Source organism: Triturus cristatus, chromosome 5_1, assembly GCF_964204655.1.
Source record: "Triturus cristatus chromosome 5_1, aTriCri1.1, whole genome shotgun sequence".
Classification (NCBI taxonomy): domain Eukaryota; kingdom Metazoa; phylum Chordata; class Amphibia; order Caudata; family Salamandridae; genus Triturus; species Triturus cristatus.
Window position 1 is genome coordinate 404178767 of NC_140587.1, and position 17565 is coordinate 404196331.

At 48.2% G+C, this 17565-nt stretch overlaps 1 protein-coding gene across 15 annotated transcripts in view; it reads left to right on the forward strand.

Moving 5' to 3' along the window:
* The window catches only part of UBR5 (ubiquitin protein ligase E3 component n-recognin 5), a 2036132-nt gene that overhangs the window by 472081 nt on the left and 1546486 nt on the right, over positions 1 to 17565 (forward strand). For all 15 annotated transcript variants that reach the window (XM_085605144.1, XM_085605147.1, XM_085605145.1 and 12 more), the window contains one exon: positions 13174 to 13283. In XM_085605144.1, coding sequence (XP_085461270.1) covers positions 13174 to 13283 — 110 coding nt within the window. The remainder of the gene's footprint in view (positions 1 to 13173; positions 13284 to 17565) is intronic.

The following is a 17565-nucleotide window of genomic DNA, read 5'->3' on the forward strand; positions in this document are numbered from 1 at the left end:
AACTTCGACCTACTTGATTGGATGCCATACCATTTTTCTACTAACACCAGGGATGATCAGTTGGAGGGAATTTTATTCTTGAGTTCATTCACTTTGATGGATTAACCACCTCCTCCATAACAACTTTATCACAGAGACCACGCATCACCAATTGTCTCAACGAACATTTGATATTTTTATATATATTCTTTTTTCCCCAATTTGTTTTTTTTAACAGCTCTTTGAACTCTGCTTAGCTTTTTTAACTCTGTTTTGGTCCTTTGTCTATGTCCTATGACCTTACCAGGGGCAGGGTGTTATATGGCCCTTAGGGACATTGTCGACATTGCTAAGTTAGCATTAGCTTTGCTGCATGATACTGCTTTCATGCACGTTACTACATGACTTTTTTTTTTTTTGCAAGACTGTTTATGCCTTTCACATGAGAACCGTCTGCTATTCACGTTCTCTGCTGCGTCCTTGGAGTTTAATCTGAACACATTGTACAAGGTCGATAAACAATGCCCCTTGTTCTGGTCAGTCCCTAGCACCTAGACATACCATGCTAAACACAGCTGCAATGCTGGAGACTCGTGCTTTGATATTACAGGGATTCCTGTTTTTGCACACACTTGGTGAAAGACGTTCCATGGAGAAAAGCTACGCTGTTCCTATGATATCCTTACATCCAGGCTTTAAGGTATGGGGTCTGCTGTCAAAGCCGAGAGCTCTTCCTTTATATAAATAAACTTCTTCCAGCCAAGGGGAGGGTGGTTAGGCCTTCTAGTCCTTATTCCACTGTCTTTATAAAATGACTTACCCTTTGTATTCTATGGAATTGTAACAATGCTAACCATTCTTAGTTTATGCATTGTACTGCTGGTAGTGGCTCGTATACTGTATTGTAGAGCACAATAGTTAAAATAAACATTTTTAACTATTACAGTAACTCTGCCCATTCTTATTGTGGACAAGTGCGAATGAGTGGGCGAAAGAGTAGGTCTTGCTGTAAAAAGTGGCTCTGTATATGTTCCCAAATAGGTACTGCATGCACAGAGTCCACAGTCCCCAGAGGTTTGGCAGAGGCTAATGTTAGATATAACCTTACTCTCTAAAGTCGTAGCTTGGTCTAGCTGTAAGGCAGTATCAGAGGACAGTGTTAAGCATTTGTTGTACACACTCAGTCAGCAAATGGTCTCACACACTCAAGAACTGATCTCTAGGCCAATGGTTTGTATATAAAAATATATCGTTGTTTTATTTTAGAACCCACAATAGGTATCAAAATATACTTTCTCAGAATGAGATGCTTTAGAATAGATAAATGCTTTCAATAGGCAATAGACTTTTGAATACAGTACAGTTGGGCAACACAATTTCAAACACAATTTTACATTGAGCTCAATGGGAATGTCTAAGTAAATGCAATTAGTTACTTTTTGGATTACTTTTCTTACCACAGGTCTGGATCCTAGATTCAGTCCTGGGACAGTTCCTGGAAACAGGTGAGTAAAAACGTTTTGGTTACAGGTATGATTTTTAAGCAATATTATTGTATTTTAAAAGTTGACACTAAAAAACTTTTTCACATAGAATTACCAATGTTATCCTATGGGAGGAAATTCACTTAGCAGGTAAGTAGGGTTATCGTTAATTTTCTTACTCGGTGTTGGATCCTGGATCCAGCACTGGTGAATCCCCTGTAAACAGTTGAAAGAAATCGTTTTGGTTGTACAGGCGATTTTTAAGGAATATTTGTAAGTTTCAAAACTCGACAGAAGAATTTCCAAGTGAAACCAGTCAATGTTACCCTATGGAAGAAAAGTGAGTTATCGGCTTTTGGGTAAGTAATCGACTGGCATTGTTAAGGTTCTGATCATAGACTCTGGGGTCCCCCGGGGTCAGGTAAGTGCAGTTGTTACACCCTCAGCGGCACAGGGGCAGACGGGTGCAGAGAGAGTTAGGCCCAAAATTATCCTATGGCGTGCAGGGGGCCTTTTGTAGGTGGCTGCTGGCTAGCAGGCCACGCGGCTGTGGGAGCTGGGCTCCTGGTCACTTGCTCAGGGCAAATGGGGAAGTAGATTAGGACAGACTTTGCACTCCCAGGGGCACTCGGGCGGCTGGGTGCAGGGTGCTTTTGAGCCGTCGGGAGCTCAATGGATTCCTATGGAGAAGCTACAAAGCGAAAAAAGGCTGCAAGCTCGGGGATGAAAATTCTTCAGGTTTGACCACCACTTCGAGAGGTAAGTTGGGAAGCTGTAGGTTAGGTAGGCACCCAGGAGCTGGGCACAGGGGGCCGCAAGGCGCTGGGTCCAGGGGTGTATTTTCGCGTCGGGAAATCTTTCCCTCAGCTGGTCGCGGTTGGAGGGGTCCCTGGTTTTAGTCTGTAGGCATTGTCAGGAGCGTTGTGGTGGGTCCTTGGGTGCTGGGTTCTGGGTCAGTCGCTGGGGGGACATCCTTGTAGTCTTTGTCCACTCCGGCACATGCCCGGCTTGGCGGGTGCAGAGTGTGCAGGAGTCGCGGTTCCTGGTTGGCACCAGGGGCTTGTTATATGCTTTGAGCAGAACTGCTCGTGGGAGTCCCAGTCTTTGTAGAGTCACAAGGCAGTCAGGTCCTCCAGGGTTTTTGAGGTTGCTGATCACTGGAGAAGTCTGGTTTTAGCAGGAGCAGGTTCGAGGGTCGACAGACCTGTAGGGCTGGGGCCAAATCAGTTTGTCTTCCTCTTGTTAGCAGTTGCTCGGCAGCTGTTCTTGTTTCTTGATCTTCTTGCTTGTTTCGGATTCGGGATCTGAGGAAGGAAGGTTCAGGGTGCCCCTAAATACTAAATTTAGGGGCGTTGCAGGTAGGTAGAGGTCAGGGACCAATGAATCCCTTCCCTGGGGTGGGTACACCCCCTATCCTTCCACTCTCCTGTGGGAGGGGGGCAGTAGCCTAGTCCTGATTGGGCAGGGCTCCCCATCTTCAAGATGGCGAAAGCCCGGAGATGTGCTTTACTGGCCTCCCCCACCTGATGGCTGGGGTTGGCAGAGGCTGGCACACCCCCTTTCCTACCTTGGAGTTTCCCGCCAGTCTTCCCGCCAGAGTGGGGGTCAGAACCAGTGGGGGCCAGTTGCTGAGTACAGCAAGTGGCCTGGAGAAGCTCACAAAGTCGGCATGCCGTTGAAGCTTCCCCTGCCCATCCTGGGGAAGGAGACCTAGCACCTCGCCCAGGATGTGCATTGTTGCAGGCCCAGGAGAGCGGATGGCTCTCTACCCAGGGGTCCAGCAACATGTCTGCTGTGTGGCAGCCTAGGCAGCCCCTCAGACAGGACGTGGATTGTAGGTTATGATCAGTGGGCAAGTTCCCCTCTGTTGTGCATCTTACATTAATTCCCACACTGACATTAGTGTGGGTTTAATGTGCTGAGAAGTTTGTTACCAACTTCTCAGTTTTCAGGGTTGCCATCATGGTGCTGTGGAGTTCGTGTTGACAACCTCCCAGCGCAATATACTCTTAATGGCAGCACTGCACTTACAGTGCCCAGGAATGGACCTGGGTACTGTAGGGGCACAGGGCTCATGCACCTGTGCCCACGCGTCTGGCATAGGGCACCCAGCTAGAGGGGTGACTGAGGTATGCCAGGGCAGTGTGTGTTGGGGGCATGGCACACAGGGATGTGTGCCATGTCGACTGTTTTGTTCTGCACCAAGACACTCAGCCTGCAAAGGCAGTGTGTGTGTGTCGGCGTACAGGGCCTCTAAGGGTGGCACAAAAAGTGCTGCATCCCTTAGGCGCCTTCTCTGGTCACAGTGCCCTGGGTACCTATGGTACCATTTACCAGGGGCTGACCAGTGGCCAGAGATGCCATTTGGGTTTAGGCTGTCATGCAGTTTTAGGGAAGGAACGCAGGCCCTGGGTACCTGATTGGCAGGAGCCCAGGGCACACTCAGTCAAAATATATCAGCAATTCAGCAAAAAGTGGGGGCATACCATGCAAGAAAGATGGCACTTTATCACGCTTGCTAACGCGATTCCTGAGAGAGTCGGGAGTGTTGTTTTCTGGGTTGTCTAATCATTTGTAGCTTCGTGATTTTTGGAGGAGAACAAATGATGCACTATAGCTAGTCGGTTTTGGGATTTTGGGTACTAAGGTGATAGGTTGGTACACCCCTATCCTGTGCGTAGTTATGTGTAGGTGCAGAATTCCCGCAACACCCTCAGATCGGGAAGGCGAGGTGAAGCACAACTCTGTCCCCGCCATCTTGCAGATGGGGGGACTCAGCCAACCAGGTACAGTCTCATGCCCTCCTCCAACTGGAGGGTGGCATAATAGGAGGTGTACCCACCCCAGGGAAGGGATCCATTGGTCCCTGCATTTTACCTACCTGTAACGCCCCTAAATCTAGTATTTAGGGGAACCCCTGAACCTTGCTTCCTCAGACAAGAAGAAACTAGAAGGACCGAACAGCTGTACAGCAGCTTACAAGAGGAAGACGCCCAAGTCCTTCCGGCCTGTCTCCCCCTCTTACCTGCTCCTGCGAAATCCCAGTGTGTCCTGCAGCCAGCAACCTCGAAAACCCCGGAGGACCTGCCTGCCTTCAAGCACAAAGACTGTCTCCCATGAACACCGGATTTGCACATCTGCAAACTCTGGCTGTTGCCGGACACCGGAAATCAGCCCCACAATGCACCCACCGTCAATGGCCCGAGCTAGAGTGGGCAAACACCATGAGGAGGTTAGCCCGGCGATCTTGACCCTAGATCCGGCGACCCATGAGCTGCCTCAAGCCTCCAGCCGACGCCTGCAACCTAAATCCAGAAGGCCCCCAACCACGACCAGGAGCTGGTAAGAAGATTCGACCCTAAAAGGCACCCCTGCACCAGACGTCCCACTGCCTTGTGTGCCCAAACCGTTGGTGCTTAAGCAATCCCTAACTTCCCAACTTACCTCTCGAAAGTGGTGGTCGCACCAAGAAGACCTTCCTCCCCAAGCCTGCAGTGCATTTGCAAACCAGAGGTTCCTCATTGAAAACTACAGGGCGCCCAATGTCGAAACAGCCCCCTGGACCCGGCTGCCCTAGTGCCGCTGAGGGTGCACTTTTGGTGCTACTTTGTTTCCCCATTTGCCCTGAGCTAAAGTCCAAGAGCTTTGGTCCCACAACCAAGTGGCCTGCTTGCCAGCAGCCACCAACCGGAGGCCCCCTATCCCCCTTTGGATAACATTGGGCCTCAGCATTCTGCACCCGGACGCCCTAGTGGCGCTGAGGGTGTAATTAGAGGGCATCCTTGACCCTGACGTACCCCTGAGTCTACCCCCAGAACCTCAACTCCCAGTACCAAATACATACCTCAAAACCGATGACACTATTTTACTCCTTAGGATAACATTGACTGTTTTTCTGTGGAAAGATTTTAAGTGTGGAGTTTCAGAATCTAAAGAAATTCTTTAAAATTGCATAATCTAGCAAAAACGATTTTACCTACCTGTTTTGAGGGAATGTCCCAGACTGGAATCTAGGTATACTACTCTGTGTAAGCCTAGTAATCTGAAAAGTTACTTACCTGCTATTTTACTAAAAAGCCTATTCAAGTCTATGTACTGCATTTACTAAGTATTGCATTTCTCTGCATCCATACTGTAAATCAATCCTAAGTGCATATACAATTGTCATTCAAACGGTATTTCATTTGCATTACTACTGTAAAGTATTTGATTACCTGTGCCAGGCTTGCTTGGTTCTAGAAAATAAAAGAACTAAAAATATTTTTATACAAAAACAATTAGTCTGAAGTTCAGTCTTTGAGTGTGTGAATTCATTTGCTGACTGAGTGTGTACAACAAATGCTTAACACTGTCCTCTGATACTGCCTTACTGCTCGACCACACTACCACAAATAGAGAGTGAGGTGCTATCTAACTTTACCTCTGCCTACCTTTGGGGATCCACTGGACTCTGTGCACACTACACCTCACTTTGGTATAGTGTATACAGAGCCAGCTTCCTACACTCTTCACAGGAGTTCCGGTTTTTGTTCCAGACAGTCAGTCCTCTCAGAGGTTCTGGAGGTCGCTGGCTGAAGGACAAGACTACTTTTTTACTTAGGATGTCTAGAAACTGCAGACGGGCCGTTAGGGCTGGGGCCAAGTCAGTTGTTCTCTGCAGTCTCCTCTGATGGGCATCTTCTTTCGTCCATTTTCTTCTTGGGTGGCGGGAATCTTGTAGTTCCTTCTGGTCTGAGGAAGCAGGGTTCAGGGGTGCCTCTAAATACTAGATTTAGGGGCCTTACAAGTAGGTAAAAAGGTTGGGACCAATGGGTCCCTGCCCTGGAGTGGGTACTCCACCTATTATGCCAACCTCCAGTGGTAGGGGGGTAATTAGCTTTTTCCTAGTTGGCCGAGGCCCCCGCCCCCCCATCTGCAAGATGGCGGGGACTGAATTGTGCTTCACTTCGCCTCCCCCACCTGAGGGGCAGAGTTGGCAGAGGTGGGCACACCTTTCTTCCTCACTTGTTTTTCCTGCCCAAAGTGGGGGTCAGGACCAATGGGGACCAGTTGCTGAAAGCAGCAAGTGGCCTGGGGAAGCTCACAAAGGCGGCAAGCCTTTGAAGCTTCCCCTCCGTAAACCCTGCCCATCCTGGGGGAGGAGGCTTGGCACCTTGTCCCAGGATGCGCATTGTTTCAGGCCCCCAAGAGCAGCAGGCTCTCAACCCAGGGGTCCAGAAACATGTCTGGTGGTGGCAGCTGAAAGCAGCTACTCAGCCTGGACAGTAGTGGTAGGTTGCTTTTCAGGGTGCATTTCTAAGATGTCCTCTGTGTGCATTTTTCACTCCTCAGTTTTCAGTGTAGCCATTGTGGTGCTGTGGAGTTCGTAATGACAAACTCCCAGCACCATATACTCTTAATGGTAGCACTGCACTTAAACAATGCGTAAGAATGGACTTGGACACTGTAGGGGCACAGGGCTCATGCCCCTGTACCCTCACCACTAGTGTAGTGCACCAAGCTAGAGAGGTGACTGACAGGGCAGTGGGCTGTAGACATGGCACTCAGAGATGTGTACCATGTCATTTTGTTCCGCACCAAAACATGCAGCCTGCAAAGGCTGTGTGTGAGTGTCAGGGTACAGGACCTCTAAGGGTTGCACAATAAGTGCTGCAGCCCTTATAGGCCTTCTCTGGTCACAGTGCCCTGGGTACCTGTGGTACCATTTACCAGTGGCTGATCTGTGGCCAGAGATGCCAATTGGGTTTAGGCTTTAATGCTGTTTTAGGGAAAGAACATAGGCCTTGGGTACCTGGTTAGCAGGAGCCCAGGGCACACTCAGTCAAAGCACTTAAGCAATTCAGCAAAAAAGTGGGCGCAACCATGCAGAAAGAGGGCACTTTCTCACATGCAAAAAATCATTAAATATATTAAGCACCTTTTTATTGTGCATGTGAATTCCTTTTCTTGGTTGTCCCACATCAGTGAAAAGTTACCTGGCTATAACTGTAATATTACAACTAGTGTACTTTGGACATTGTACTGTTGCACTCAAAATAAATTGCCACGTAGTGCCCTAGCACTTGACTGTCAAGGTAGCGGGGTCAAGTAGTCCTGGTGTACACCAGGACGTGATGTGTTGCTAGACACCCAACCTGTATGATACTATAAATAACAGACCTCTTTAACATGTGTGTAGCTTATTCTTCACAAAAGAAATGGTCCTCATTGATGGTAAGTGAAAATATTCTATACCTTAAACACAGATTCTCAAAGTAAACCAGAGGGACTAGCACATTTGGGCCAGTGAGACACCTTAACCCCTTCAATGCCCATGACGAGCTGGACTCGTCATGGGCTGCGGTGGCGCTGTGCCCATGACGAGTCCAGCTCGTCATGAACTCCGCCCGCTAATGAAAGGCGCGGCACTGGGCGGGGAAAGGGGCGGGCATGCAAGGGGTTAATAGAACGCAGCTGCTCCATTTTGAGTTTTAATATAATATTGAGGCCAAACAGTCTCGGTTATGAAGGTACTGTTGGACTTTTCAGACCTGTTTGTGTAATTCTTTACAACCCAAGAAATTAGGATGCCCAGAGTTTAAACATGTCCTTACAATTGCACATTATGTGGGTTTCGATATGGGGTGATTTGACTTAAGAGAGTTATCACGTTTCTGCCTCAAACTTAAACTCGAAGGACCCACCACCCAAAGAGCAAAGTGACCATCATGGAAATTACTGTTGATTTAGATATGTGCCAGATGGATGCTGTTTGTGGTGTTTAGGTGAGCCAGTGCTGTGTTTTGCAGAAGACCATTTATCTAGTCTAGTGTCTTATTGTGAGAAAGTGGCTCTGTATATACTGTTCCCAAATAGGTACAGGGTGTACAGAGTCCACAGTCCCCAGTCCCCAGAGGTTTGGCAGAGGCTAAAGTTAGATATAACCTTACTCTCTAAAGTGGTAGCTTGGTTGAGCTGTAAGGCAGTATCAGAGGACAGTGTAAAGCATTTGTTGTACACACTCAGTCAGCAAATGGGCTCACACACTCAATAACTGCACTCTAGGCCAATGGTTTATATAAAAAAAATGGTTGTTTTATTTTAGAACCAACAATAGGTATTAAAATGTACTTTCTCAGAATGAGATGCTTTAGGTAAATACTTTAGCAATATGCAATTGGCTTTTGTAGAAAGTTACAGGTTGTTGCAATAGACAACACAATTTCAAACACAATAATGTTTTGAGTTCAATGGAAGTTTTAAGTTATTTGCAATAGATTACTTTCAGGAATACTTTTGTAACTCCAGGCCTGGATCCTAGATGCAGTCCTGGGACAGTTCTTAGAAACAAGTGATAAGTCGACTTAGTTACTGTTATGATTTTTAGGCAATTTTTTGCTATTTTAAAAGTTGACACTTATAAGAAATTTCATAGAAAACATTCAATGATTCCCTATGGCAGAAAATTCAAGTTGCAGGTCTAGTATGTTCTAGTTACTTTTGTAATCCAGTGCTGGGTGCCTAGACTCAGTACTGCGACCTCTATCGAAAACGGGTAATTACGTTTTAACAGTTGGTACGATTTTTAAAGAATATTTGAAGTTTGCAAAAATCGACACTTGGAAGAAATTTCACAGAGAAACCGTCAATAATTTCCTATGGAAGAAAATTGGGTTACTGGTAAGTACGGTTGTGAATATTTTTCAGGGTCAGTGCTGGGCACCAAGATCCAGCATTGGGATCTCTCCTAATAGCAGGTGAGTATTTTCGTTACTCGTCTGATTTTTGGTGAATATTTTTAGTTTTAGAAACTCCACACTTAGAAGAAATTTCAGAAGAAACCAGTCAATGTTACCCTATGGAGAAAATTGAGTTATCGGTTTAAAGGTAAGTACTCAACTGGCAGAGTTAAGGTTCTGGGCATAGACTCGGGGGTCTCCCAGTGTCAGGTAAGTACAGTGGTTTCACCCTCCGCGGCACAGGGGCAGCCGGGTGCAGAGTGAGTTTGGCCCAATGTTATCCTATGGGAGGCAGGGGGGGCTTGGTTGGTGGCTGCTGACTAGCAGGCCATGCGGCTGTGGGAGCTGGGCTCCTGGTCACTTGCTCAGGGCAAATGGGGAAGTAGATAGGTGTAGAGGTTACTCTGGCAGGGCCACTCGGGCGGCTGGGTGCAGGCTGCTTTTGAGCCTTAGGGCGCTCAATTGATTTCAATAGGAAAGCTCCTGGTTGAAAAAAGGCTGGAAGCTCGGGGACGAAGATTCTTTAGGTGCCACCACCACTTCGAGAGGTAAGTTGGGTAGTTGGAGGATAGGTAGGTACCTAGGAGTTGGGCACAGGGGGCTGACGGGTGCAGGGGTGCCTTTTGGTGTTGGGAAATCTTGCTCTCTGTTGATCGCGGTTAGGGGGGTGCCTGGTTCTGAGGCTGCAGGCGTCGTCAGGAGCGTCGAGGGAAGTCCTTGGGTGCCGGACTCTGGGTCACAGTCACCGGGAGGTTGTCCTCGTGGTCTTTGTTCACTCCGGCACAGGCCATGCGTGGCGGGTGCAGAGTAGGCAGGGTTCGCGGTTTCGGGCTGATGCCTGGGATTAGAAGCTGATTTTGAGCAGAGCCTCTGCTCATGGAAGTCCCAGGTGCTTAGAGCCAAAAGGTAGCCAGGTCCTCCGGGGTTTGTGAGGTTGCTTGCCACAAGATGTGCCGGGATGTAGCAGGAGCAGGTTCGCGGGTCGACAGGCCGGTAGGGCTGGGGCCAAAGCAGTTGGTGTCTTCCTCTTCTCAGCAGCTGCACGGCAGGTCTTCTTTCTTCTTGCTCTTCTTTGTATTTTTGAATCTGAAATCTGAGGAAGGAAGGTTCAGGGTGCCCCTAAATACTAGGTTTAGGAGCGTTACAGGTAGGTAAAGGGCAGAGACCAATGGGTCCCTGTCCTGGGGTAGGTACACCCCCTTTTCTGCCAGTCTTCTGTGGGGGGGGGGGGTTAGTAGCCTAGTCTTGATCGGGCAGGGCCTCCCATCTTCAAGATGGCGAGCGCCCGGAGATGTGCTTCACCTCGCCTCCCCCACATGAGGGGTGGGGTTGGCAGGCTGGCACATCCCCTGTCCTTATTTGGGATTTCCGGCCAGACTTCCTGCCAGAGTGGGGACTGCAACTGGCCTGGGGAAGCTCACAGAGGCGGCATGCCTTTGAAACTTCCCCCTTCCATCCTGGGGGAGGAAACCTAGCACCTCGCCAAGGATGTGCATTGTTGCAGGCCCAGGAGAGCAGGGGCTCTCCTAGCCAGGGGTCCAGCAACATGTCTGCAGTGTGGCAGCCTCCCAGACCAGACGTGGATTGTAGGTTAGGTTTCAGGGGGCATCTCGAAGATGCCCTCTGTGGTGCTTGGTACTTTGAATCCCACACTGGCATCAGTGCGGGTTTAATGTGCTGAAGTTTTATTACCAAACTTCTCAGTCTTCAGTGTTGCCTTTATGGTGCTGTGGAGTTCGTGTATGATGAGCTCTCAGCACCATGTACTCTTAAATGGCAGCACTGCACTTGCAGTGCCCCGGAGTGGACCTGGGTCCTGTAGGGGCACAGAGCTCATGCTCCTGTGTCCACACCACTGGCATAGGGCACCCAGCTAGAGGGGTAGCTGATGTATGCCAGGGCAGTGTAGGTGGTGGGCATGGCACACGAGGATGTGTGCTATGTCGACTCTTTGTTTTGTCTTGTATCCAGACACTCAGCCTGCAAGGGCAGTGTGTGTGTGTTAGGGTGCAGGGCCTCTAAGGGTGGCACAATGAGTGCTGCAGCCCTTAGAGGCCTTCTCTGGCCACAAGGCCCTGGGTACCTAGGGTACCATTTACCAGGGGCTGACATGTGGCCAGGGTTTGCCAATTTGGGTTTGAGGTTTTTAGGGAAGGAACATAGGCTCTGGGCACCTGATTAGCAGGAGTCCAGGGCTCACTCAGTCAAAGTACATTCAGCAATTCAGCAAAACGTGGGGCATACCATGCAAGAAAGATGGCATTTACTCACACTTATGGCCTCTGGACTCTGAGAAATGGGAGAGTGGCTGGCAAAGGAGCAGTTCAATTTTGATGGCCAGTGGTAGAAGCCTTTAACTCTGTAAGCACCAGCCTAGTTATGTGTTTTCACTAGTGTAGGCACAACATACACTTCAAAGCCCATTAGCCAGTGGGCTCCTGACCCGGGCAGTGTTTTTGACTTTAAATTGTGATCTCGCTAGAACTGCTGTCTCTGGGGTGTTTATTTGCATTAAAGGCCCCATAAATGTTTTATGGATCCATGTAGATGTCAATGAGGCCCAACCTTGTACTTTGATTGAATTGAAGCAGCACAAACTAGGCAAAATGACGAAGCTATTCCCTTAAGTATATATGATCTGCCTAGAAACTGAGATGATGTAACTTATGACTCATTGACTGCCTAATGGAGGTTTGAACCAAATAGCCTCCTATCAGTTGATCATCTCCTGTTCTAGCTAACGAAATACGGTGTTGCATTCATTCACTGTAAAATTTGAATGTAAACCAGAGCATTCACAAATCAGTAAGTGTTACCGTTTTCAGTATCTACAGAACATAAATCAGTCCACAGAAGAAAACTCCAATCCTTCAGATGTTTGTCCAGTTAATGACACCATGTTTTCCTGTTGTTTTAAAGCCATTAACGTCAGAACAAAGATGTCAACACTTTCAACGATTTCGAAGTTACTTACTCAGTCAGTGAGTTGTATAGTGATAGATTTTGCAGCGAGGATTATAAAGAGCCAAAAATGAAAATTTGATAATCTAAATATATTAAAACTTTGTATGGCACCAGTTTCTTAATCTTAATTCACATGAAATATACCTGATTTTCTGACAGCGTTGCTCTAATCCAAAGATTACCAAAAGCTTCCTCATGACTCCACTGTTTTTTTTTTTATAAACAAAGATTGTAGCAGTTAAAGTTTTCCTTTCATCCCTTTTCTTTTTTTTTTTTAAGTACCTATCAGCTTAAGTTTGCTACTGTGCCGCTCCTGTATCTTTGATACACTTTCACACGTTTTTTACATTTCCAAGATTGCAGTCTGTTTTTAAAATGTAATGTTCAATACAAAAGAAAAAAAGGCTCCTGCCTTATTAAGCATATGAAATCTTGCCTTATGACATTGCTGTGATTGTCTTTACGCTGTGGCAGTTTGTTTTGGCCAATGCCTATCGTATTGCCAAACGAGCATTTATTTTCTTTTTATCAAAGTGGACAGAATATGCAAAATACATTAAGCCAAAATGTTGGTCTGTACCATTGGTAGTTGAGGCCTGTTGGCTTTGCCAGTGCTTAATTTTAACTTTCCTTTCTTTACCTTAGAAAAGACTGCTCTACAGTGTAAAACAATGTAGATGCAGTTGGCTCTGGAATATGATTTTTCCACCGTTGCTGCAGTTCCACAAATTTTTCATGCCTAGCATGGCAATTACTGTGCATGTGTTGCACTGATAAGTTTTTGGTATATTAAAGTGTCAATGAGGCACATACCTGGCCTACCAGACTACCTTCTTAGAGACAACGTGCTTGTCATTGGTGCATTGTATGTTTTGATCAATGTTTCTCTCAAAATTGGATACCCAAACTTATGTAATTGTTAAAGGATTGATAAGTAGTTTTTTTTTTATGTTGACATCTCAATATGCTACGTCTCTACTGTTTGTATAGCTCATTATTCTAATTCAATTAATTTTCTTATTGTTTAGGCCAGAGAGCAAGCAAGAATCTGTGAAAACTGAGATGGGCCCTCCTCCTTCCCCAGCTTCCACCTGCAGTGATGCTTCTTCAATTGCAAGCAGTGCATCAATGCCATATAGTAAGTAAAAGGACAGGTTTACAGATAAACTGAACTTAAGGTATTGTTTATAGTCTGGCTTGACAACACAGCTGTGGCCACATAGTTTAAGTGAGCATTACTAGAGAGGGGCATTTGCTCAGTTAGAAGTACATGTTTTCATTGGGCATAAGTTGTGCTTCATCAAGAAAAGTGCCTCCTCTCCACTCACCTGTGATCGTTTTGTTTTTAAACAGCGGCCTAAGCTTAATCTTTCTGGGGCACACACAACATAGAAATGCTACTCAGTGCTAGGCCTATTCTCCCCTCCCAAAGTAGGGTGGCATAATGGGGTCTCCAGCTTTAAACTCCCTGCAAAGAAGACAACGCCTGTCTTGTGGGAAGCGACTTTTATAATCCAGAGGAAGACTGCCCTGTCCAGAAGAACCCAACTACAAGGACTCCGGATCCAGCTGGAACCAGCACTCCTGCCCACTCTGCACCCGATTCCCACGGTCTGAGTGGCTCACCTGTCCAGTGAAGTCTCCCCAGCAATCCTGACCTAGAGTCCAACGTTGGCTGACCCCTCCACCACGCCTACAGGGTGAATCCAGAGGCTTCACCTGTCGGCGACTAGATCCGGTAAGAAGACTCAGACGTTGAAAGGCACCCCTGCAACTGAATCCCTGCTTAATTGACTGTCCCTATGACCACTACATCTCTACTTACCTCTACAGTTGTTGGTCTCCCTCCTGGAACCTCCGGTGTGACGCCTGCAGCATGTTCCGATCAGAAATGCATTGGGCGGCAGCTGCTGAATTTGCACCTTTCTGCCCCGGTGCAACTGGTGGTTTGTTGATGCTGCTTTGTGGCCACCCCCTTCTGCTTGACCCAACTCCCAATACTTGACCCCTGCATCCGATTTACTTACCTGCAAGCAGTGTGGCTTTGAGCACCCCCAGTCTCTATTGAAACACATTGGGCGGAATTCTGATTATGACCCCTGCACTCCCCTTGTGCCGCTGGTGGTGCAGTTTTGGTGCTCACTTGACACTTTCTCCTTGCTGATGTTGGGTCCCGAAGACTGGAACTGGAAGTGTGGTACTTACTCGTCTAACCCCATCATTGTTTTTCTCCATAGGATAACATCGAACTGCTCTGAAATTGTTAGAAGTATCGATTTAAAAAAAAAATATATATATTTCCTTTTTAAATTCGTACCTATCTTATTGCGAAGATCTTGGTCTTAAAGTAAAAACAAACTGTATGTTCGAGGCATATGAGCTGCAGATTACACACTTTTGCATAGATCGCCATCTGGTGTTGGGCCCGGATGTTTGCAGTTTGTTTTTCCTCTTGGAAAGTCTTTGGAAGTCACGAGGTCGGTGACTCCTCCTTTGGATCGTATTGCGCATGGGCTTCGGCTCCATCCTCAGATTGTTTTTTTCCGTCATCGGGCTCGGATGTAATCTTCGCGCTCTGGTTCCAAACAGCTTCCAGTTCGATGATCGACGCGCAATCCTCACCCCAATTCGCGGTATTGTTTCGATCGCGATCTCTTCAATCAACGCGCCTTATCGGCACAAACCTTTGGTTCCAGTCGTCGACGGCGGCCTTCGGGCCTACCCAAGCTCCGGTCCCGGCCCATGGAAAGAACTCCATTTAAAAAGTTCCCTTTATGTGAGGTATGCAACCTCTGCATCTCCCCTGAACACGAGGCTCGAGACTGTCCAGCCTGTAAGTCTTTCCGATCCAAAAAGACTATTGGGACCAAAGAGCCATAAGGAACATGGCACACTCCTCGACGTCCATTCCAGTCGACATCTTCGGAGACTACATCGACGATCCGGAACATCATCGCACCGAAGAGGACCTCGTCGGTGCTTCCGAGGCCGACGAGTCAGATGTGGAAAACATCACTCCGGCGCAGAGGGTCGTGAGTACCAATCTACCCCCAACCCCCCCCCCCCCGCCCCCCCCCCCCCCCCAACACCCGCGCTGACACCCAAAAAGGCTTCGGTCACTCCTTCGCCTCCGGGCCTAAGCAAGACCAGAGACACTGCTTCACACACCCCACCTTCGTGCCCGGTGAAAAAGTCAAGTAAGCCTTCCGGCGGCTCGGGCTCGAGCCAGCCTACCAGCCGTGCCGAGAAACACACTTCGGCACCGAAGAAGAAACCGGCCTCCACCTCGATACCGAGCTCTGCACCGAAGCCCTCGGGGTCGAAACCCAGTTCTTCGGTACCGACGCCATCTTCGGTACAGACCAAACCACACAAGGCCACCGACACTTCCAAGCCGAAGCGCATTTCGGCGCCGACCAAGAGACCGGAGGGTCCCAAGCTGGGTTCTAAGCAACAAACCGGCACAGAAAAACCTAAAAAGACATCGGCCCCGACGCCTTCGGCGCCGACGGACCAAATAACGTCACCAGAGCTATTTACACCGGATCCATTGCAAAAAACTCTCACCAAGGATCCAAAAACTGGACATTTGACACTCTACCAAAAAGAGACATTTGGAGAAGCCTGCTCTGCCTCCACCTCCAAAGAGGAAGGACTCTGCTACCTCTCCGTTCGGAATACCTTCCCTTCCCCCTCCACCTCCTCCTCCTGCCCCACCTCCACCCCCTCCGCCCTCTCCACCCCCACCTCATCGTTCTCCGACCCAGTCTCCAGACGATGATGAACACGGGGACCCATATCATGATACAGGGGATGTGCCACAGGACCCCACCCCTACAGGATCCCTAGACCCATGGGACGATTACAATATTCCAGATATCCCCAACGTCCCACAAGACGATCTTTACCCTTCTAGACCATCTCCACCAGAAGATTCATTAGGGTTCAACCATCTTTTGCAAAGGGCGGCACATTATCACCGGGTGGACTTGCATACCGACCCCGTGGAGGAAGATTTCCTCCTAGACACATTTGATAACTCACATAGGTCAACCTCCATACTGCCCATGCTCAAAGGGGTGGTAAAGCATGCGGCAGAAGTTTTTAAGGACCCAGTTAAAGCCAGGGTCATTAACCCACGTATTGAAAAAAAATACAAACCTGCTCCCTCAGATCCCTCCTACATCAGGGGACCAGCGCCACTAGACTCCTTAGTAGTATCTACCGCGCGTTAAAAGGCAAATTCACAAGCGTCAGGTGATGCACCGCCACCTGACAAAGAATCAAAACTACTAGATGCGTCAGGCAAACGCACAGCATCCCAGGCGGCCAACATATGGCGTATAGCAAACACTCAGGCACTACTGGCCAGATATGACAGGGCTCATTATGACGAATTAGAAAGCATAATGCACCATCTTCCTGAAAAATATCAAGCTAGGGCCAACAAATTAATTCAAGAGGGTAAAACAATAACGAATACCTCCATACGTTGCGCCCTAGATGCAGCAGACACAGCCTCCAGGGCCATCAACACCAGCGTCCTTCTCCGTCGCCATGCTTGGCTAAGGGTATCTGGTTTTAAACCAGAAGTACAAGCCTCCATCCTTAACCATCCCTTTGACCAGGAACATCTATTCGGGCCAAAGGTGGATGAGGCCTTAGAGAAGATGAAAAAGGACACGGATACCGCAAAATCCATGGGGGCCTTACAGTCTCACCCGCCCAGACGCTCCTTTCGCCGCTCCTCCTTTCGGAGTACATCCAGAGGCTACTCCTCAGACACAGCGTCCACATCATACAAATCCCCTACTCAGACCACCTTTACAAAAGGTTACCAAAGAGGCGGCTACAGGGGTAACAACAACAAGGGCAGAGGCAAAACAAACAATGCCTGCTCTGCCACACCTCCTACCCAATGACTCCAAACCCCCCCCCCCCCCGCTCTCTCCAGACCATTCCACTCCGGTCGGGGGCAGACTCCAAAATTTCCTTCATGTCTGGGCGACCATCACCTCAGACAAATGGGTGACCCAAATAATTCGGTCAGGCTACTGCCTAGAACTAACATCTACCCCCCCCCCCCCCAAACATTCCACCCAGGCAACGCCCAATGTCACAAGAACATTCAAAATTACTAAAGCAGGAGGTAATCTCCCTCCTACAAAAACAGGCAATAGAACACGTTCCTGTCAATCAACAAAATATGGGGGTCTACTCCCTATATTTTCTCATACCAAAAAGGGACGAGACTCTACGACCTATCCTAGATCTCCGGCCCCTAAACACATACATACACTCAGACCATTTTCACATGGTAACGCTTCAGCTGGTACTTCCGCTCCTCTCCCAAAACGACTTCCTCACCACACGGGACTTGAAAGAAGCATACTTCCACATTCCAGTGCACAATGCTCACA